The sequence below is a fragment of the Salvia hispanica genome, chromosome 3, assembly GCF_029641045.1.
Source record: "Salvia hispanica isolate PSC_SH4W2 chromosome 3, Shi_PSC_v1, whole genome shotgun sequence".
In the NCBI taxonomy this organism is placed as follows: domain Eukaryota; kingdom Viridiplantae; phylum Streptophyta; class Magnoliopsida; order Lamiales; family Lamiaceae; genus Salvia; species Salvia hispanica.
This window is the reverse complement of record NC_142694.1, coordinates 11749400-11771427: the sequence shown is the minus strand read 5'-3', so window position 1 is coordinate 11771427 and position 22028 is coordinate 11749400. Positions and strand designations below refer to the sequence as shown.

The 22028-nt window shown below is 31.8% G+C and overlaps 3 protein-coding genes and 1 pseudogene across 3 annotated transcripts; 3 read left to right on the top strand and 1 right to left on the bottom strand.

The window, feature by feature from the left end:
• Positions 1–1273: 1273 nt before the first annotated feature.
• LOC125216078 (uncharacterized) lies at positions 1274–2159 on the bottom strand. The gene is made up of 2 exons (XM_048117696.2): positions 2021–2159; positions 1274–1945 (listed from the first exon to the last, which is right to left on the bottom strand). Exons 1-2 carry the CDS (start codon positions 2069–2071, stop codon positions 1727–1729), a joined length of 270 nt encoding a protein of 89 aa, XP_047973653.1. The 5' UTR covers positions 2072–2159; the 3' UTR covers positions 1274–1726.
• Positions 2160–11328: 9169 nt separating this feature from the next.
• Positions 11329–13212, top strand: LOC125212072 (acetylserotonin O-methyltransferase-like). Its single transcript, XM_048112110.2, has 2 exons — positions 11329–12104; positions 12824–13212. Exons 1-2 carry the CDS (start codon positions 11367–11369, stop codon positions 13115–13117), a joined length of 1032 nt encoding a protein of 343 aa, XP_047968067.1. The 5' UTR covers positions 11329–11366; the 3' UTR covers positions 13118–13212.
• A 3170-nt stretch (positions 13213–16382) lies between these two features.
• LOC125209240 (uncharacterized) lies at positions 16383–17326 on the top strand. The gene has a single exon (XM_048108843.2). It carries the CDS (start codon positions 16383–16385, stop codon positions 17109–17111), a length of 729 nt encoding a protein of 242 aa, XP_047964800.1. The 3' UTR covers positions 17112–17326.
• Positions 17327–18562: 1236 nt separating this feature from the next.
• On the top strand, positions 18563–19442 carry LOC148930162 (uncharacterized; annotated as a pseudogene).
• The last annotated feature ends 2586 nt before the right edge of the window (positions 19443–22028 follow it).

The window sequence follows — 22028 nt, the reverse complement described above, 5'->3', positions numbered from 1 at the left end:
AAAATCACTATTTGATGTACATTAAATTAGGGTTGAGTTTAGTGTAAATGGTTGGAGATGCTCTTAGTCATTGAATTGTTTATAGGGAATTTCGAAAGATGTATAATTGAGAATAAATAATTAAGGTAAAATTTTTTAAAATGAAGCTCAATTTTGGGTAAAACTAATTAAAATGTAAGATTAGTGGTATTGAGTGTTATTTGAACGGTCGGTCTGCCTTTAGAAACAACTCAATTGAAACCGGTGTTAAGCTAGCAATGAGCAATGAGCCCAATCAAACCCATTTCGTTTTTTACTGATGGGCCAGTCGATACCATCCGGGTTGGATCAGCCGGCCCACTTGACAAGTCCAGTTACTTGTTTTACTATATATACGATGTCTGTGTCTTACTCAATTCATTATGCAATTCATTTATAACTCTTCTCCATTGAACCCTTTGACAATAATTATCCACGGGATAGATAGATAGTTAACCGATGACACCCTAAATTTAAAACACTAAGATAAGCCATAAGGTTTAATTATTAAGAACTCATGAATTGCTATGAACATTTAATGTGTTCGGTTTAATCTTCTTCACTTTGTTTTCTCATTTAAGTCAAATTTTTAGTTTATTACTTAATATTTTCCTCTTTTGCATATATCCTAATTATCCATTTGAGCAATTCTATTCTTAATTTATTAACAAAACATAAATCATAATAAACCAGTTTCTCATTTTATGACTGATATGTGAGTTATACGCACATGCAATACATAAAGTTGAAAAATTCATGAAAAAGTTTGAGGGTCCGTTCGGTTTCGGTAAAATTGATAGGAAATTGAATTTACAGAAATTATGCATATACACTCACATGAGTGTGTTGTAATATGTGTAGTGTGTATTTGTGTGTGACAGAGTGTGTTTGTGTGTGTAACTGCGTGTGTACGTGTTACTGTGTGTATGTGTGACAGAGTGTGTTTGTGTGTGTACGTGTTACTGTGCGTGTGTGTTTGTGTGTGTAATTGTGTGTGTACGTGTTACTGTGTGCGTGTGCGTGTATGTGTTACTGTGTGTTTGTATTGTGATTGTGCGTGTTGTGTTTGAAAGTCTTATTTTTATCTATTTGGAATTCCAATTTTTTACTTTTAATATAGAATTCAAATTGTGGAATTAAGAGTGTTGAAAATGTAGAAGAAATTGGATGAAGAAACCTCCATCAATGGAGGATGAAGAAATTGTGAAATTAGGGAAAACTATCGATAGAGAGAGTGAAGAAGGAAAAGGGAAAATTTCACAATAGACTACATATTTATTAATTGGTGATTACAAAATACAATGAGATGCCTTATATAGGCTGAAAACTAAATGCTAAACAAACTAATTAATCCTAACTAACTAAACTAATCAACCTAACTAATTACATTTTATTTTCAATTTCAACAGTCCCCCTCAAGATGGAAGCAAAACAATTGCTGCCATCTTGACAACAAACATCAAACTACGAACGGAGCCCGAAGGTAATTCTTTTTTCATTTAGGGAAAATTTGAATCTAATATAAATGGTCAGGTTTTTCAATTTATCATCCACTCCTCCTTACAAGCACATCACTGTATACATATAGTCATATAGATATATAAAACAAACTAATTAATTTCCACATGAAAACGGTCCAAACTATCAAGACATAGGATTGAAACAAATTTCATAACCACTATTGAATTTATTGCATACGACACCTAACCTAATTACCCTCGACTTCAGTATGAGTATGAGCATGAATATCACGGCTGTGATATATGATAACATTAGGCTTTACATCGAAATCCCTAACGAAACGATCCATTTTCATATTCGAGCCCACATCGACAAGATCTTTGATTGCGTTAGGCATAGTCTCTTCATCCATCACAACCTTCCACACTTCTCCTGGATCTTTTCTTGCATCACAGACAAAGGCAAACTGAAACAACACATGAAATTTTTGTTAACTTATTGAAGAAAATATGAAGCTAGAGACAGAAATATGATTTATTACCAGAAGAAGAGAGAGAAGGAATGAGACTGAGATAGCTTTGCTCTTTTCCATCTTCGATCAAGTTGATATTTCTTTGCCTGTGTAACCTCTGACTTCGTATTTATAGAGAAAATGAATTGCAATAAATATAATTTTTAATTCGGACAAGGTAGTAATCTATAAACAAGTCAACACTCCACATAAAGGGATTGTGATCTTTGATTAATAATTGACAAAAAAAAGGTTAGTGGTAGCTATTGTTGGCATATGCAATACTATTCATTGCGTTTGGTGGATGTCACAACTCTAGAACTATATAATTTAATAAACTTTAAAAAAAGGCAAATACTATTGCTTCCCTCACATATTCAAACTCAAGTAAATTTCATTTTCACTTCGCCAAAAAGAAGTTATTATGATCTCAGAAACAAAAACAAACTAATGAAGTGAGTTAATTGGCCTTATTGATTTATTAGACCAACTTTGAAGGTTGTGGGAAATATAAAATTTTGGCAATAGTTTAATTTTGATTTTTTCAACTTATTATCCCTTTTAAAATTATCTTCTGACCTCTTGTTAGCCCATAAAATAAAGAAACTAATCATTGTTATGTGAAGCAAAAAAATATGACACATAGTCAACTAGGTTACAGTTAGAAGAAGCTTGTGCCTTTTTTTCAAATATTGGTTGCCATTTTTAATATATTATTCAATGTATCTAGATGTAAAGTTGTTGTCCCGGCGTGTAACTTGATATAGAAATATTTATGTCCATTTAATTTAATGTTGCAATTGCCACCAACTAATTGACAAAAAAAAGCTGAGAGTTTTGGAGTTTTCTTTATTGAGTTGGAAAATGGTTTGAAAAACAAGTCAACTTTTGGAAGTGTGACAAAAATATGTTAATCGAGATGCTTCTTATGAAAAGATATTTACAAATTTGAATTGCATTATTGCATAGGACCCAAATCATATATTTTCCAAAGCAATGAAAATAATTAAAAGCCATTCCCTTCCTCCACGCATCAAGAATTTATAGTAATTAATTAATTACTTTATTAGGTATTCATAATAACAAAGAGAGTTCAACTTTCTTATTAGAACACACCTAAATAACCCTCATAATATTTCTTACGATCCTATTATTCTCAATATACACCTTATTAATTGTAAACGAAGAAAATATATTTCTTGTATACATAAAAGTTGCTTGGATATACTATTCTTTTGTAACCAGAAAAAATAAAGTCTTGTATACAACTAATAAATTTATATCAAGACAATTATAGTGATCGTTAAAAATACGTACAACTAATAAATTTATATCAAGACAATTATAGTGATGATTAAAAAGATTATATTATGAATAAAGATTAATTCTCAGATGATATATACTTGAAACTTTAAGGCTTATATCAATTGATTTGGAGCTATCATTCTTAATTGAGGACTTATATAAAACACTCTCTGGCCATGTTTGGTTGACGGGAAGTAAAGTTGGCAAAGAAAATGATTCCTGGAAAAATGAATCTCGGGAATATGATTCCTAGTAACTTTACTTTCATGTGTTTGGACAATATCAAGATTTTAAATTTATATTTAATTTAAGCACCAAACCAAAAATATATTTATTATTTTTTTATTTATAAAAAAAATAATATTATAAAATTTTTAATTATAAATAATAATAATTTATATTATTATATTTATTATTATGATGGATAATTTAAATATGAATTATCCATCATAATATATGCTAATATAATTATAATTATAGTTACATGGAGTATTATATTCATTTATTATAATAATAAATATAATAATTATTATACTATAATTATAATATTTACGAATATTATAATTGAATAAATTTTATAAATTAATATTGCACTATGACTTTATTGATTAATTATTAACTTATAAAATATAATAATTATTATTTATTATATAATTTATATTATAGAATTATATTTTAATTATTAATTATTAATTACTATTATGAATTATTATAAAATATAGTTATAATTATGATAATTTTAGTTATAGTTATTTATTATAGTTAAATTAAGTATGATTTATAAATTTAAATTAGTTTTAAAACATTGTAATTAATAATAATAATAATAATAATAAAATAATAAAACTATACTATATTGCTTAAATATGTAAGAATCCTAAAACTGGGAAAAAGAATACCTAGGAAAAGTTAGGATTCAGAATCTTGGAAAGTTGTACTAACTTTCCTTATTCTCGAATTCTGATTACTTTCCCAGTTTGATTAAAAAGCAAAACAAATACAGGAATTTAAAATTTAAGGAATCAGATTACTTTCCCAGACAGAATCCTGACAACCAAACATGACCTCTATTCTATAGTAATTAAATATTAATCCACATCACTAATTTTTACTCCCTCTGTCCGGCATTAGGAGTCCCATTTATGGGCGGCGCGGGTTTTAAGAAAGGTTAAGAAAAGTGGGTAGAAAAAAGTTAATGGAATATGGGTCCCACTTGTATATATTAGTTTAAATGAAATGTGAGTAGAATGAATTAGTGGAAGGTGGGACCCTATTACCATTTATGGTAAAAGTGAACCGGGACTCTTATTTGCGGACGGACTAAAATGGACAAACGGGACTCCTGTTTGTGGACGGAGGGAGTATGTAATTTCCAGACTATATAACGTGATAAATAAAATTAAAGTTGGAATCAAAAGTTCATAATTGCTGGGCTGAAAAAATCGAGATATTGTGGAGTTGACTAAGTGTGAAACAATACTGTCCATTAATATTACCTCTAAAAGGTGAATTAGATAAGTACAATTAATGTACGTGTTATATTGCTCTTTGTACTCTTCTCTAACCACCCAATATTTTATGCCCATACCACCATTGTCAACTCTGTCTCCCTCCATCGTCCATTAATTTACATACTCTTATCCGTCATCGCAAATGCTGTTGTACAGTCAATGTAATTCTGTTTGCAATTGATATTGAAAATAAAAATAAACAATTCTCACATCGATGCAAATATAGTTATAGTGTCCTACTTGTTGGTTTTGTTGTTGAGTTGTAGCTTGCATGTGCTTTGTTACGAGCCTTTAGTTTTTGTGTGTTACTTGTTGGTTTTGCCGTTCAGGTTTTTTTAGAACTCTCTTAATCGCCGTTTTTTGCTAGCTTTGAGCATTTAATTTATTCTCAATCAAAAAAATAATAATTGAAACTAGAGGGGATAATTGACTGTAGACCAAATTTAACCGACCCAACAACATATCTGGACTAAATCTAAAAAATAACTGAACCAACATTATAACTAGGCTTTAAAATTAGTCAGTTCGATAAAGGGTTAGTTCAACCAATCAGAAAGAAAAAAAAAAAGGTTCACCTTAAAGCGTTTGAGAGAAGGTGTTGGCAATTGAACTGAGAATAAGAATATAAGTAATTATCTCACATCGGTATAAAGAGATAACTACTATATAAGTCTAATGAATCTATACTTCTATCACTAATTGATTTTAGAATGAATTCCATGAATTTCGATCATATTCAATATTATTGTTTTATTTTATACTACTACTTACTATTCTAATATTTAAAAAATGTTAGTATTAACATCAGTGATTTATACGAATTAATTAAAAATTAATGAAATCAGTATGTAATATGTGACGAATCCAATTTTAGATATATTCAAATTTTAGCACAATGCTACATTCAAATCGTATCTAATCTAATCTAAAATCTAGTAAAGTGACCTCATGATTGCATATATATGTTTTCTAGGCTTTTAAATTTGAGTCCACAAACTCATTCCCTTGCAAGTTTTTCAAAATTGACTTGATTTACGAATTGGAATGTTTGGGAAGGTTCTAGCAGAAAGAATAGTACTACCGGCAACTCTTTATATATGTTGAAAAATATAAATATATTGTAGTCGGGTAAATTGCTGATTAATTAGTAATTCTAAATTAAGACTAAATTTTAGTATTATATTAGAAGATCTAGTGGTTAAAATAATGCTACATGAATTATATTTTTAATTAAAAAATAATAAATAAAATTAGAGGGTATTAATGTCAATTCTTTCTCATTAAAATCATCTTAAAACTTTAAATTTACATAACTCTCTCGATTTAAATTATTTTTTCACAAAAAATATATCAAATTAAAGATAATTTTATAAGAATTCCAACGATATCTCAATTGCATATGTTCCGACGACGTTCGGATGATGAAATTTGATATTTTTATTTTAGTTTTCGTAAATGTTGATAACCAGATTTTTATCAACAAATACATAAAAAAAATCTCAATAAAACCATGTATAAATCTCAATAAATATGTGTTGATATTTTCTTGTACTAGTGTTGATATTCTTATGTCATATTGTTGATATTTGTAATACACTATGTTGATATAAAAAAACATTCACGAAAATTATCATATAATAACATAACAACGATATTACCCTTTTGTTGATAGTTGGTCTACTATTTATTGAGATTTGTAAGATTTAATCTCATCCACTCATTTTAAAATCTAAGGGTGAAGATTTAGTCTTGATTTTGGATTAGAGTGCTATAAACATTAGAATATGGCCCTAGTGTAGCTTTCGTACCTATAAATATTACTGGTAAATCTTTTATATTAATTATAATAAGAATTAATGTTGTATAATTTTGATCAATATTGGAAAATTTTATTATTCTTTGTAATTAACCTTTAGATACAGATACAATCAAATCCCTCCTTAAAATGAAGACTTAAAACATAATTTAATTGGTAAGTTATTTTTCTTCATACAAAGCCGGAGTTGAGTTACAATAGTGAAAAAAAAAAATTGAAGCATAATTTATTTGATATGACGTTTTTTCTCCATACAAAGTCGGATTTCAGTTACATTAGTGAAAGGGACATTAATTATAGAACTTATGTTTATTGTTCATTATAATTATAGTGAGGTGTGACAATCCAGCAATAAGATGCGGTCACATATATACTTATTGTGTTGGAAACAGTCAACTGATAACCCAACAATTTCTATGATTGGAAAAAAAATCCAGCTTTATTTTACATAGATCTTATCTTGTGACTATTTAATTATGTGACTTGGCTATGCACATTTGCAGCTTTCAAATTTTTAATTTTTTCTTACTTAGATCTTATCTTCTGACTGTTTATGTGCCCTTGTCCATGGCCCATGCATATGTGTATACTTATATAAGCAATAAAAGCTTGGATTAGTTAAATGGCATACTTATATAGTTCTATATTAGTGATAATATGGATAATTACTTATGTAGTTCTATATTAGTGATAATATGGATAATTATATAACATTTGATTGATAACATCATTATATGAATGACTGTGTGGCATTTAATTAATAATATGAGTTTCAATTTAAGTCTAAACTAGTCAAATCTATCAAAGTTCTAAAACATACATTGAAGTTCAGATCATCAATTAAAGTTAGCCCATCATCCGCATCATCATTTACATTTTACACCCAACTGTCAGCATTCTTTAAATTAAATTTGAGTCCATCATCATTCATTATTCAATGTAAATTAATGATACGGAGTATTCCTAGATGGTGTTCGGTTTACAAGATAAAATAATATTAAGATACAAACTAAGATTGAGTTGTGAGATTATTTTAGTCATAGAAAGTTAGCTATGACTAATTATCCCATGATTATCCATATAGGATTGAGTTGTGAGGTTGAATCTCATAAATCAAACATACTACAAATTTAATCTCGAATACAATCTTGCAAACCGAACATCCCCCTATTGTATGGTACCAACTTGGACGTTGTTAAAATAATATTTCAAAAATTACATAATAGTAGTATTAATTAGACACTAATAATCCTAATAATTAAAAACATTATTTGTATATACATACTAATATTATATCTATATAGAGTGAATTAAATAAATAGTCGCTGAATAATTGAATTTTAACATTCACGGTCACTATAGTGAACTTAATTAACATGGAGTCTCTGAAATATGGATAAGTAGTGCTTTAAGGACTTTTTGCTTTGTTTCCTTTTTAACATTGATATATTAAGGCCCATGTCTCTATATGACCCACTAACTCGAGCCCACTATTAATTATACCTTAAACGATTGTTTTTTGATCTGTGGATTGTGATGCTGGTGATTATACTATAACTATTCAATGACTTTGGATTCTGTATTCTTGACTTCTTTGTAATACTTGTGAGTCATGGGCCAAATTTTAGACAATGAAGAATGCTTTCACGTGATCGATACTACACATTTTGAACATGGTGGAAAGTGGAGAATGTGGCCCATTATTAACTAATGAATCCCTATGACAACTTATTGCCCATTACTAGCTCGTTGGTCGGCCCCATGTGTTGCTACAACCCGAACACGTTCTGCACCTTTATGCCTTTTCGGGTCCGGGCCCATTACTAGCTAGTAGGTCAGCCCCATGCGTTGCTACAACCCGAACACGTTCTGCTTCTTTGTACTTGTGAGTTTATGTATGTTCGATCTTCGTCTTTTAGATCTTATTCCTTTTTCTCTCTGATACTATGTGATTTGTGAATATTAAGTTCTTGGGGTGATAATCTTCTATTAGTATCTTGCACTCCATGATTTTTCACTTTTCTATATATTAACCAGAGACATCTTCTAATTTCTGCTGCTCACCTTATAAACTTGATATAGAAAATTTTAATTCAAGATTTTTGCAAAATATATTTTCTCAATTAATGATTTAGCTATTTAGAGTTTATATTCAGATAAGTGTGGATCAGCGTATTATTTTTTTAGGGAGATTTTTTTTATAGAATGCATTCTCAATTAAATAATTGGGTTTACAAAATAATAATGTTATCTGAACTAATAGTGTTAGTTAATTGCATCTTATTTGCATATTTGTGCGATTGGAATAATGTGATTGAGGGGTACTGACTTTTTTTAAGTGAATGACAATTAAGATAATTTATCGTCAATTTGTGTGATATTAATTATTATCTAATGCATGGATGAGACTTGTCACATGTGGTCGGATATCTAGATTCTAATATACTCAATTATTCACATATATTGACATAAGATATCGTATTAAAATGAAATAGAAATTTTGAATGAAGCGAAATGGACTATAGTGACTTGTTAACTCTCGATATATCTTATATTGTGAGTTTAGTGGAGGTTGTTAAAGCTTGTGTAGCAATCTTCTTTTGTCATTTCTTGCAAAATCGTCAATTACGTATTCGATCAAACAATAAAAAGAAAAATCCAATTTCTTGGATCTCATCCAATTTATCAAGATCTCAATCGTGATTATTACTGTTGTTCTAATACACCCTGATAATTACACTCTAACTCGTGATTCATGAAGTTGAAGTCGCTCATGTTTGGCACACCAGTAATCAACTACTGAAAAAATAATTCTTAATCATCGATGGAAAGTGTTTTGTTTGGGTAGCAATTAAAATACATAACACATGCAATATTAATAGGTATCCCATTCCCACTTGCACTAAAAACACGTCCTCGCAACCATTATCACTCATAATCACGACTCATGTCAATGACAAGCCATAAATAACCTTAAATTCAACAATTCCTCGTACTTTAACTCTCCATTGATTTTAAGTAATTTTTAAAAAAATAGAAAAAGAAATAGTATGAGTACTGACTGTATTGTGAATGATATTATGATAAGATATCGATTGAATTACTAGCTATCTAATAACTTACGTGACCATACCAAATACGTTCGTTGTTTAAAGACACGTTTTGACTCAACATGTGTCTTAAGAAATTACTGTTTAACTTTATAAGCCGGTGAAAAGAATTAGTGATTGTGGGTCTTCACTTTCATATTTAGTTTTATAATAGAATATGTGGATTAATAATATAGTAATGTGTGTGTTCCCTTTACTATAAATGGGAAAAGGTAAATGTGTCTTTAAATGATGGACGTTCAAAAATAGTACTACCTTCGTCTCTCAAATATTAACACACTTTGACCCGGCACCGGTTTTAATAAATATAATGGAAAGTGAGTTGAAAAAGTTGGTGGGATGTGGGTCCTACTTTTAAAGTATTAGTTTTATAATAAAATGTGAGTAGGAATGAGTTAGTGGTATATGGGGTTCACTACAAAAAATGGTAAAAAGTGAAGTGTGTCAAACTTTCAGGGACGGACCGAAATGGCAAACTGTGTCAAACTTTTAGGGACGGAGGTAGTAAAACTGAGGGAACAATATATATTTAATACTCCATTCATCTCGGTCTAAGTGAAATATTTTCTTTTTGCACATATTTTTAAAAATAATAATAATAAATAATTAAAGTGAAGAGAATGAAAAGTAAAAGAGAAAATAATATAGAAGAGAATAAGAAAATAGTGAAATAAAATTAAACATTAAAATATGTAAAAATATACTCCTTTCATTCACTAAAAGCAATCATACTGCAGACTAACAGTTGTTTTAATTTAAAAATTAATAAAGTATAAAAAAAGATTAAAAAAAAGTAGTAATAAATTGAGAACCTTTCTATTTTTAGCATGTGACTATTTGGTGAGGGTTAAATTATAAATATGAAACTCTGTTATAGATGGAATAATATAACAAATATAAATATATTTAAACTTTATATTTCTAAATCATAGTACTAATAAATAATTTTAAACACTTTCTTATCTTATACTCCCTCCGTCCGCGAAATGGAGTCCCGTTTTTCCATTTTGGTCCGTCCACGAATAGGAGTCCCGGTTCATAATTACCATAAATGGTAAAGAGGCCCCACATTCCACCAACTCATTTCACTCACATATCATTTAAAACTAATATATACAAGTGGGAGCCCTATTCCACTAACTTTCTTCAACTCACTTTTCTTAACATTTCTTAAAACCCGCACCGATAAGAAATGGGACTCCTATTTGTGAACGGAGGAAGTATATTATTTTATCCATTTTTTTATTGATTGAGTCATCATTTCGGCAGAAAGATTTCTTTTATTGATTGAGTCATCATTTCGGCAGAAAGATTAAGAAATATTAGCATATGTTTTTGAGTGTGTTAATTGGAGTAAAAATAAAGTGCAAGAAAAAATAAAATTAGAGAGATTAAAATAAATGGAGCTATTAGTACTATTTACTAAAAGCAGAAAAATAGCTAATTATTTTAAAAAAAATACTCAATCATCCAAGAACAAATAAACAATATTATTATTTTGTTATATTGAAGTAAGTAGTCCAATATTTAAAAAATGTTGGGGCCATGGACTCCACGTCTATGCCTCCGTCACTGCTCATGGAGTCCTTAAATACAGCTCTTTGCCCCTTTCCCTTCATCTTCCAGAACCAAAAATGGCAGATCTAAAAGCAAGCATCGCCGCCGACGCCAAACTAGAGATGTGGAGCTACGCCCTGGGCTTCACTCCCATGGCCCTTGTCAAATGCGCCATCGATCTCCAAATCGCCGACGTCATCGACTCCCACGGCGGCTCCATGACGCTCCCCGCCCTCTCCGCCGCCCTCGCCTGCTCCCCGCCGGTCCTCCGCCGCATCATGCGCTACCTCGTCCACCGCCGCATCTTCTCCCACACCGCCTCCACCTCCTCCTACTCGCAGACGCCCCTCTCGCGTCTGCTGATGAGAGGCGCCGCCGACAGCATGGCGGCGCTCGTCCTCCTGGAGAGCACGCCGACGATGCTGGCGCCGTGGCAGCGCCTCAGTCTGCGTGCTCGCCAGGCGGACGGATCGCCCTTCCAGGACGAGCACGGCCGCGACCTCTGGGGCCACGGCGGTGCCAATCCGGAGCACAGCAAGCTGTTCCATGACGGAATGAGCTGCATCGCCGCCGCGTCCGCCGCCGCGGTGGTGGAGCAGTATCCGGAGGCGTTTGATGGGATTTCGTCGCTGGTGGATGTTGGCGGCGGCGACGGGACCGCCCTACGGATTCTGGTGAAGGCGTTTCCTTGGATTAATGGGATTAACTTTGATCTGCCTCATGTGGTTGGCGCTGCGCCGCCTTGCGACGGTGTGGAGCGTGTCGCCGGAGACATGTTTGAGGCTGTTCCCAAAGCTGATGCTGCTTTTCTCATGGTATTTACACTCTCATCTTATTTTCTAAATCAATTACTCCATCTAAATTACAGATTAATACTTATAATACTACTCCATAACTATTTGATACTCCTATTTGAGTGAACTATAAGTAACTAAACTTTGAAATTGTATCGAATGTGGTATTTAAATGTTAAAATTATGCGCATACACGTCTCTAGACTTTGATGTAGTATCGTTGAAGGGACTTTTGCACTTTTTAAACTTTTTTTCTAACATACCCTCTAGGCTCCGGCTTTTAAGGGTATTTTAGTCAATTTGTGATGAAAAAGACTGTCATCAATTTTTTTTCTGAATTTGAAGAGACGCCACTATTACTATTGATATTAATATAAAATTTGTGTTTAATAAATCTATGGAAATTAGAATAGGAAAAGAAACATGAAAAGTTGGAGTGCGTTAGAGAATTGTCATTTCTCTTTCATTTCAATCCTTTTTTGATCAAAAAAATCCAAAAAAGTATAAAAGTCCCTCCAGTGATATTACATCAAAGTCTAGTAGAAATTTTTTTAAAAGTTTGAATATCACGTTTGATACAATTTCAAAATTTAGATACTAAAAATATACTTAGTTCACTCTTGATATTTAATTGATAAATAGAAAATAGTGAAGCGAAGTTAAAAAAATAACTTTTCTAGCTTTTCTTAGCTTTTTCTATGTATCAGAGATGTTGATATTTGTGTATTATGTATATTTAGTCGGTACTGCACGATTGGAACGACGAGGAATGCATAGCGATTCTGAGAAAATGCAAGGAGGCAATCAAGGAGAAGGTGATGATCGTGGAGGCAGTGATTGGGGAAGAGGAGGAAGAGGATGGGGACAAGTACAGCGATGTGCGGCTAGCGTTGGACATGGTGATGTTGGCTCACACATCTGGGAAAGAAAGGACTTTGAAGGAGTGGGAATATGTAGTGAAAGAGGCTGGTTTCAGTAGGTTCACAGTCAAACATATCAAGGCCATTCCAGCAGTTATTGAAGCCTATCCTTGACCATCAATGTTTTCACTATTTCATACTATGTCCTTGCATTTTAATTTCTCTTTAGTTGTTTGGAATAAATGCAACATTGCATTTTATTTTTGTTATCTTATTGTGTCTATATTTTTTGTGGCCCGTCAAAGAGCCCAAAGGCTAAAGCTAGTTTTACAATTTTCACAAAAGTTAGCCATTTTTTATTCTACTATTTTGAAATGAATGTCATCTTTACATATATGACTTCAAAATTTAAACCAAAAAACTACAATCAACATTAAATTATTAGAAAAAACAGCAACTATATATATTTAATTATTTATAATATGCCATGTATATGTGTCCTGAATTTGTTATTACAAAGACAATGGGTACCACTGAACAATGTGTCGAGTGCCAGACTGCAACGAGGCAGTTACGACCACTTTACTGTTTATAATTTTATTTGTGCTTTTCCACTTTTAGTATGTAAATTTTACTACTACTACTACTAGTATTTACTATAGTAAATTCGTTTGATTCTACAAATAATATGCTAATACAGTGGATTTGCTCATAAAGGTTTATTTAATTTGATACAGAAAACTAGAAGTTGAGTTCATAGAATATTTTGGTAATCCCAAAAGGCGCCATTAATAAAATCAAGAAATAATTGTAAATGTATAGAGACTTAATAACTGAAATGTGATCTCACAGACATTTTATTACATACTATAGTATATGAATTTCTATTAAAGAGTGGTGAGGTACAACTGCAGAATGTACAATCGATGTATGCAGCTGCAGAGTGGTATTTATATGCGATTATACGTACACCCACACTAATCAGCACCTTTATTATTTCTTTAAAACAATATCCACTGACTGAATTTATTATTAAGCATGGTTTGCATATTGAATGGAAATAAATTGATAGTATCTAAGAACTTGTTATTCCAGAGTAAATAATAGTGGAGTACTAATTTTATGCCTAATTTATTGTTATTAAGGGCCATCATCTCATTATTTTGATAGAGCTCGGCCTTTCAAATGCAACTGCGTTTTGGCCCATGATCTAATATTTTTAATAATTTGAGGTTCGATATGTTTTTGGCACATTAGCTACACTAATTAATTGTAATTTGTAGTTGAATAATGAGTTATTTGTACATATAGGAGTACAATTTTAGCAATTAAGCATGGCACAGCAAATTTTAGTCTAAATTTTTTCACAATGAGGCAACTTTGGAATTACACCATGTTCTGAATGATAGAATACATGCATTGGTTGGTGGAGTTTGATGGAACACAATATACTATATCGTATTTTCTGCCAACATACTATACATGTTTAAACTTTATGCTTTGTTTACAATTTTTTTTAAAAATAATTAGTCCCTATTTCTAAAAAGATGCCTATTTTTTGTATTTCAAAGTTCCTATCATTTTTAGACATGTTTCGAATATTTATTTGTATTAATTCAAGTTCGAGCCATTTTCCTTATTGAAGCTTGCCTAGTTTTTGTATATTTAAAGAAAATGTCATTTTTACAAAATAGTTTCAATGTTTGGGTTGGGGCCATAAGCTACATTACACTCAATAATGTGTTAAATTCATTAATAACCCTATATGTGTAAGAAACATTGTGATGTCCATTAATGTACATTACTTCTCATTCTATTTCTCAAAAATTTAATATTTTGGATACATAATTAGTATTCAAAAGGTATCACTGAATCACTAGTAGCATTTCTATCACAGTGTCATGAGAAGTACACTTTTGGATAAACAACCAAATTTTGTACAACCAAAACAAGATTATATTAGTAATTTTAATGTGTTAATTAAATATTAAAATAATAAATATAGTTAGTTAACAAATTAAAAACACTTCATTAGTTTTTAGTCTCATTTTCAATTTTTTATTTTTATATTTAAATTATTTCTCTATTATTTTTCAAATTTGAATTAAAATATGCATTAATTATATTTTATGATTCAAAAAAATTTAAAAAATTATACACAAATACCATAATATTATGAACGTTCCCTATACTATATATATGTCTATACTTTTTAATTAAATGCATAAATAAATTACATTTTTTCTCAAATAAACCAATTTTTTGTTGTACAAAATTTGGTTGCATAGCTTTATTGTTTGGATAAACTATCTAAACGACAATGTAAAAACAAAGAAAAATAAATAAATATTGTGCTGCATAGTGGAATATTAACGAAGAGTAAAGATAAATGTACACAAATTATACACGTACATAATATCCTTAATTTTTAGATTTAATTGAATTTAATCAAATATTATTATTTTTATTTATTATATTATAATGTAGCAATAAGAAAGGAATGATATAGAAATTTTATGCCAAATTGTTACATGATTTCGAACTTGATTTGAATTAATTATACAATATTTAGTAAAAAAAATATTTTTTTTCTTAAACATGCAAATATTTAAGTTAAAATTTCAATTTTGTTTTAAATTGTTGTAACACCGTATTAGTTATACAACACCATATTTCAGTATAGCAGATAAAGCCATATCTTTATGCAGTTATACCAAATCAACAAATAAATCTAACTTTTTTACATACCTCATTCTGCTTTGTGTATTTTTAGTGACGGTAAATGGTAATGTATTATAAATGTCGTAATAAAATAATAGTGTATGAATATAATACTATGAAAAGAAAAAAAAAGTGCTCTAAGATGAGTATATATGTGCATGAATATTTATCAAATGAAGATCATTAATAAGTCGCAAATGTAGTGCTATAGTTATAGGTTGTTTATCAACGAACAGTCACATTTAATTTCCATGATTATACGTTGAATACATCTTGTTGAATTACTTATGAACTTACGCATGCACGAGTTATAATTGAAATATATGACCGAGTGTTAATTTTAATCAGAACATTACTGAATATTGACTCGAATTCAAATCTCCACTATTTAAATTTTACAGCTTTTAAGATAATACCTCATGATTTGTATCTAAAATAAATTAATCAAGAAATTATCTGGAAAGACAAAATGTACCTATTTTTCAGTACGCGGAATTACGGAAATGGGTGCAATGTATTAGTACTACAAAGAAAAAGTATTTTTTTTACATTTATTTTTTTAAATAAAAATCAACAAAAACCCTAGCTAGCCCCATTTTTAGGGGGAAAAATTAACAATTTCCACAAAAAATATCTGTTTTATTTTTCTAACAAACTTTCAACTCCATTCAAATACCCCCCTCTCTCTGTCAAAATTCTCACTCAAATTTCTGCAAAAATGGATTGTAACAGCAACAGAAAGCGAAAGCAATCTGACATCGAAAATGGCGAATTCCTAGCCCTCAGCCTCTCCGCCGCCTCAGCCAAGGCCATGGCCTTTTCCGGCGCCAACGTACCACCTCCGCCGCCGCCGCCGCCTTCCGTCGTCGTGCCGGCAGCGGATCCGCCGGCAGCCACGCACCACCACCGCCGATTGAGGAGAAATCCGTCTAGGGCGCCGCTGGAGGGGAAGAATCCGGTGATTCCGCCGCCGTATCCGTGGGCGGGGACGGGACGCGCGACGGTGCGGAGCCTGAACTACCTCCGCGCGCAGGGAATCACGGCGATCTTCGGCGATGTTGAGTGCAGAAAATGCGAGAAGAAATTCTCGATGGTGTTCGATCTGGAGGAGAGATTCGCCGAGATCTCGACGTTCGTGGCGGAGAATCAGGCGCTGATGCGACACCGCGCGCCGAATGAGTGGAAGAATCCGGAGCTTCCTCGGTGTGATTTCTGCAATCAGGAAGGGAGCGTGAAGCCGGTGATCTCGCCGAAGAAGAGGAGCATCAATTGGCTGTTTCTGCTGCTGGGGAAGATGCTGGGGTGCTGCACGCTTGAGCAGCTCAAGTATTTCTGCAAACACACGAAGAATCATCGCACCGGCGCAAAGGATCGGGTGCTGTTCCTCACGTATCTGAGCTTGTGCAAGCAGATGGATCCGAGCGGGCCATACGACGTCGTTGTTTGATGATTTAGTTCTGCAAATTAAAAGTAATCTCTGATTTAGGGTTCCTTTTTTTGCCCCCCTTTTGTATTGCATGGCTAAGGAGGGGATGGTTTTAGGGTTTTTTATTATGAGATTTAGTATTTCGTTCTAGCTAATTAATTCCTTAATCGGGTAGAATATCGGTGGATCTGTTGCTGAAATTATTGGTTATTCTACCATAGTTATTAATCAATTGCTTTTGTTATCATTGAAGAACATAAGTGGTGAATTTTGTCGTGATTCTATGTTAATTAATGTATCTTTTGTGGTACACTACTTTATAAGGGCGTACGCACTACATCTGAAATGCAGCAATTTTGGTACATTTCTATACAGATAAATGTTGGAATGCAACTAACATTAGTGATAAAGCAAATCTGTCAAAATATGAAAAGGCTTTTTGATCAAGTTTGATTAAATTTTAATCACAGCTAATTAGAATATTAAGGGATTAGTGAAACCCTGATTATGGTGTGGGGAGGAAAGGGAGACAGGACTATTGAAAAGAAAGGGAAAAGAAATTGAAAAAATACCAAGTTGAAATTATGTTGTTTGAATACAATATATGTCAGCTTCAGTTGACGAAGAAAAAAATTGGGCGACAAAATACTTCCCTTTCCTTTTCTCGTGGAATGATAAAATCGATACATAAAAAAAAGGATTTAAATGTATTTAAGAGATTGAAATATACGCATATAATTAGCTAAATTATATTTTTGGCCCAAAAATTGATTACATCACTTTTAGATACGAAATGATGCGTAGTGACAGGGATTGCCCAAATATTAGTTGCATATCGCAAGTTTTTGTATAGCACCTCTATAGGTATATTTTTACATCATCCGTGGTGACGTAGACTATTTTAAGTCTCACGCGGCGTTGCATCTTCATAAAAAGAATTCATAGTGAATTAATAGTACAAATATTGTAATTAATCACTATTGTATACTAACGTAACTTTAGGAGTGGCATCTAATTAACTAGTGCTAGGTGCTAGCAAATTGTTTGGATTGGATTTTTATCATGCCTCATGGGATTAGTGACTCAATAAAAAGTTAATGGAATTGTTCTCTACTTTTATATATTGATTTTGGTTTTATAATAAAATGTGATTGAATGAATTAATGCTACGTTTCATTTTTCCTTTTTTATCCGTCCGCTAATAAATATCACATTTATTTTTCCTATATTTGAAAAATAGATACATTTCCAATTTCTTATTTTAATTTTTTTAGTTCATATATAGATAAATTAACTTAACTAATGATTACATGAAAACCAAACAAATCCTTAAAAGAATAAAAATCATGAAAAATCCTGGCCCCGTTTATAAGAAAAATAAATAAATTCAAAAAAAAATATCTGTTTTATTTCTCTAACAAACTTTCAAAACTTCTTCAAATACACTCTCTCTGTGTGTGTTTCTCGCTCTCTCAAAAATTTTCAACATGGATGATCCTAACAACAGAAAGCGGAAGCAACCTGACATCGGAAACGGCGAATTCTTAGCCCTCAGCCTCTCCGACGCCTCTGCTTTAGCCAGCGCCAACTTCTTACCTCCGCTCTCTCCTTCCCCTCCTCCGTCGGCTGCCACAAACCACCGCGGCCGAATCAGGCGAAATCCAGCGAGGGCGCCGATGGAGAGGAAGGAGGCCGTGATTCCGCCGCCGTACCCGTGGGCGGGGACGTGGAGTGCAAGAGGTGCGAGGAGAAATTCTCGGTGGAATTCGATCTGGAGGAGAGATTCGCCGAGATCTCGGCGTTCGTGGCGGAGAATCAGGTGCAGTTGCGGCACCGGGCCCGAGGGAGTGGATGAATCCGGAGCTGAATCGGTGCGATTTCTGCAATCGGGAAGGGTGCGTGATCTCGGCGAAGAAGAGGAGCATCAATTGGATGTTTCTGCTGCTGGGGAAGATGCTGGGGTGCTGCACGCTTGAGCAGCTCAAGTATTTCTGCAAACACACGGAGAATCATCGCACCGGCGCAAAGGATCGGGTGCTGTTCCTCACGTATCTGAGCTTGTGCAAGCAGATGGATCCGAGCGGGCCATACAACGTCGTCGTTTGAAGATTTAATCCTGCAAAATAATCTCTGATTTAGGGTTCCTTTTTTTGCCCCCCTTTTCTTAGGAGGGGATGGTTTTAGGGTTTTTTGTTATGAGATTTATTCCGTTGTAGATATTTAATTCCTTTATCGAGTAGATTATTAGTAATAATTAATGGATCTGTTGCTGAAATCGTTGGTTTTGTTGTTCAACAGATGTTTATTCTACCGCAGTTATTAATGAATTGGTATCAATTATTCAATTTCTTATCATTGAGTTGAAATGAGTAGTAAAGTTTCGTCATTCTTAGTTAATTAGTGAATCATTAATTTATAGTTATATGTTCAGATTAACATTAGTGATGAACAAAATCTGTTAAAACATGAAAAAGACTTTTGAATGAATTTTAACATTTCCAGTATAAGAGGTTGAGATTGTTGGATTATGTGGAAATAAATTGAAAAAAAAAATTATTTAGTTGAAATGATGTTGTTTGAAATTGAAAAAAAAGGCTATGAAACAGTACTTTCCTTGCTTTCTCCTCGTGGAATGATCATAAAACAAGAGGATTCATATGTTTTTCAAGAGATATATACAAACAATTAGTATAGTAAATTAATAAAGATAATAGTTACGAAAAACATGTTGAAATATTTTTCAGAGAATCTATTTACATTTTACCAAATCAAGAGTTTAAAGGTACTATATATTTACTAATGTGTATCTATGAAAGAGTTACATAATACTATTAAGTCTGTATACCAAAGCTGATAGGATTTTGATTATCCTAATTAGTGTATGTTCTTGATTCACTTTTCTGATTTCTAATTTTATTTTCCTTTTTCTTGCTTTGTTACTAATTACCACACTATGTAATGAATGTGGACTTCATATATATAATTGATTTGTCGCCAGTTACAATGACGGGTTGCGCGCGCAATCCAGGAATGCTGCAGAAATAAGCGAAAAGAAACCAATAGAACTTACTAGGATGCGGATTTGATAGTTGAATGAGAGTTATTCAAGATTAATGCAAAGTCTTGTAGTTGCAAGCAATCAATGTAAAATTGAATGTCACCTCAAAACTCCAATCCTTGGCTATATATACTCTCACGAATGCCCGAGAATCAAACATCATATCATGCTTAATTTATGACAACAAAGAGCTAAGAGTCAAGAATGGAAACGAGGGACTGCATCAATATATATATGGATGTGCAGGACTCTTGACAATGCGTCCAGCCCGAATAAGAGGGCAATTGTGTTGTCAGGCGCCAGGGCAGGTTATGAAAAGGGTAGAACACGAGTCAGGGAAATGTTAAATCAAGACCAATAATCTACAGCTTCATGAATCATGATTATTAACCAATAATTAGTTAAATTTGAGAGCTATATGCGATGAAAACGAAATGGTCTAATACAACAAAGTACTACTCCTACCTACTATATACTATCAGTTACCAATTGCATGGTCATAATTAACTTATGTAAGATAATGAAAAACCGCTCTAATTAGAATATAATGTTGATAATGAACAGATGGCCGAATTATTAGTAACGCGCTATTTTATTACATATCCATAGACCATAGTTGCTACATTGTATTTTGTACACATTACTGCTTGCTTTACTGTGTTTACATATATTCAATCCCTTGTCACTAAGCACCGATCAACAGCTAATTAGTACTAGTACTAGTACAACTTGCATACAGTACAATTGATTTTTATCCTAGCATTTTTCACTGTTTTTATTATCTGATTCCAGAATGAAAATATCAGAAACTTGCATACAATCTATGTTGAAGCAGAAATAATAAAAGTAATACAGTAAAATTCTACAACTTGAATAAAATGGAATATAAACACGAAAGCTTATTTTCAAAAATAATATTGATGCACCGTGCAAAGAATTTTGGCGCTGAGGGCTATAAAGAAATTAAAATAAAACTTAAATATAAATAATACTATTGTATAAATTAAATCACAATGTTCAAATAAATATTTATGAACCAATAAAATTATGATGAATGACACCAGCTTATTAAAAAATAAAGGCAAAACACATTCTTAGGTCCTTATACTTTAATCAAAATGTTCATTGGGTCCTCGTACAATTTTTTCGTTTTAATAGGTCCTTATACCTTTCTCGTAAATTTCATCACATCTTCGTACAATTTTTTCGTTTTAATAGGTCCTTATACTTTGATTATAACTTTTATTAGGTCCTTATACAATTTTTTATTTTAAGACATTCTTTTACTTTTATCTTAGATAATAATTTATGTTTAATTAAATTTAATGAAGCTTTTAATTTTATTATTTAACTTATCTTATGATTATAAATATTAAGGGAAACGTATCTTTCAATATAAATATAAATAATCAATTAAAAATTCGGATAGTTATTCTAAAAAAAAAAAATTTCGATTTTAATCTTCAATCACCACGATTAATCTTTTTTATTATTCTCTACAACTTATTGAGATTATTGGATTACAAGATGATATTATCTTTATAGACTATGCTAAGTTAAACAATGGAATATTAAAAAGTTCATTAAGTTAAATTAAATTTAGATTATTATCCAAAATAAATGTAAAAAAGTTCCTAAAATAAAATATTGTACAAGGACCTAATGAAAGTTATGATAAAAGTATAAGGACCTACTAAAATGAAAAATTGTACGAGGACCTGATAAAAATATTGTAAAAAGTATAAGGACCTATTAAAACGAAAAAATTGTACAAAAACCTAATGAACATTTTGATTAAAGTATAAGGACCTAACGATGTATTTTGCCAAAAATAAATAAAGGACAGAATGAGACCATGTGATCTCATTCCCTTGGATGAC

Coding starts and splice junctions, on each gene's coding strand:
- LOC125216078 (XM_048117696.2), bottom strand. CDS start 2,071: ATGGAAAAGAGCAAAGCTATCTCAGTCTCATTCCTTCTCTCTCTTCTT. Junction 1,946..2,020: donor TCCTTCTCTCTCTTCTTCTG/GTAATAAATCAT, acceptor GTGTTGTTTCAG/TTTGCCTTTGTCTGTGATGC.
- LOC125212072 (XM_048112110.2), top strand. CDS start 11,367: ATGGCAGATCTAAAAGCAAGCATCGCCGCCGACGCCAAACTAGAGATG. Junction 12,105..12,823: donor CTGATGCTGCTTTTCTCATG/GTATTTACACTC, acceptor ATGTATATTTAG/TCGGTACTGCACGATTGGAA.
- LOC125209240 (XM_048108843.2), top strand. CDS start 16,383: ATGGATTGTAACAGCAACAGAAAGCGAAAGCAATCTGACATCGAAAAT.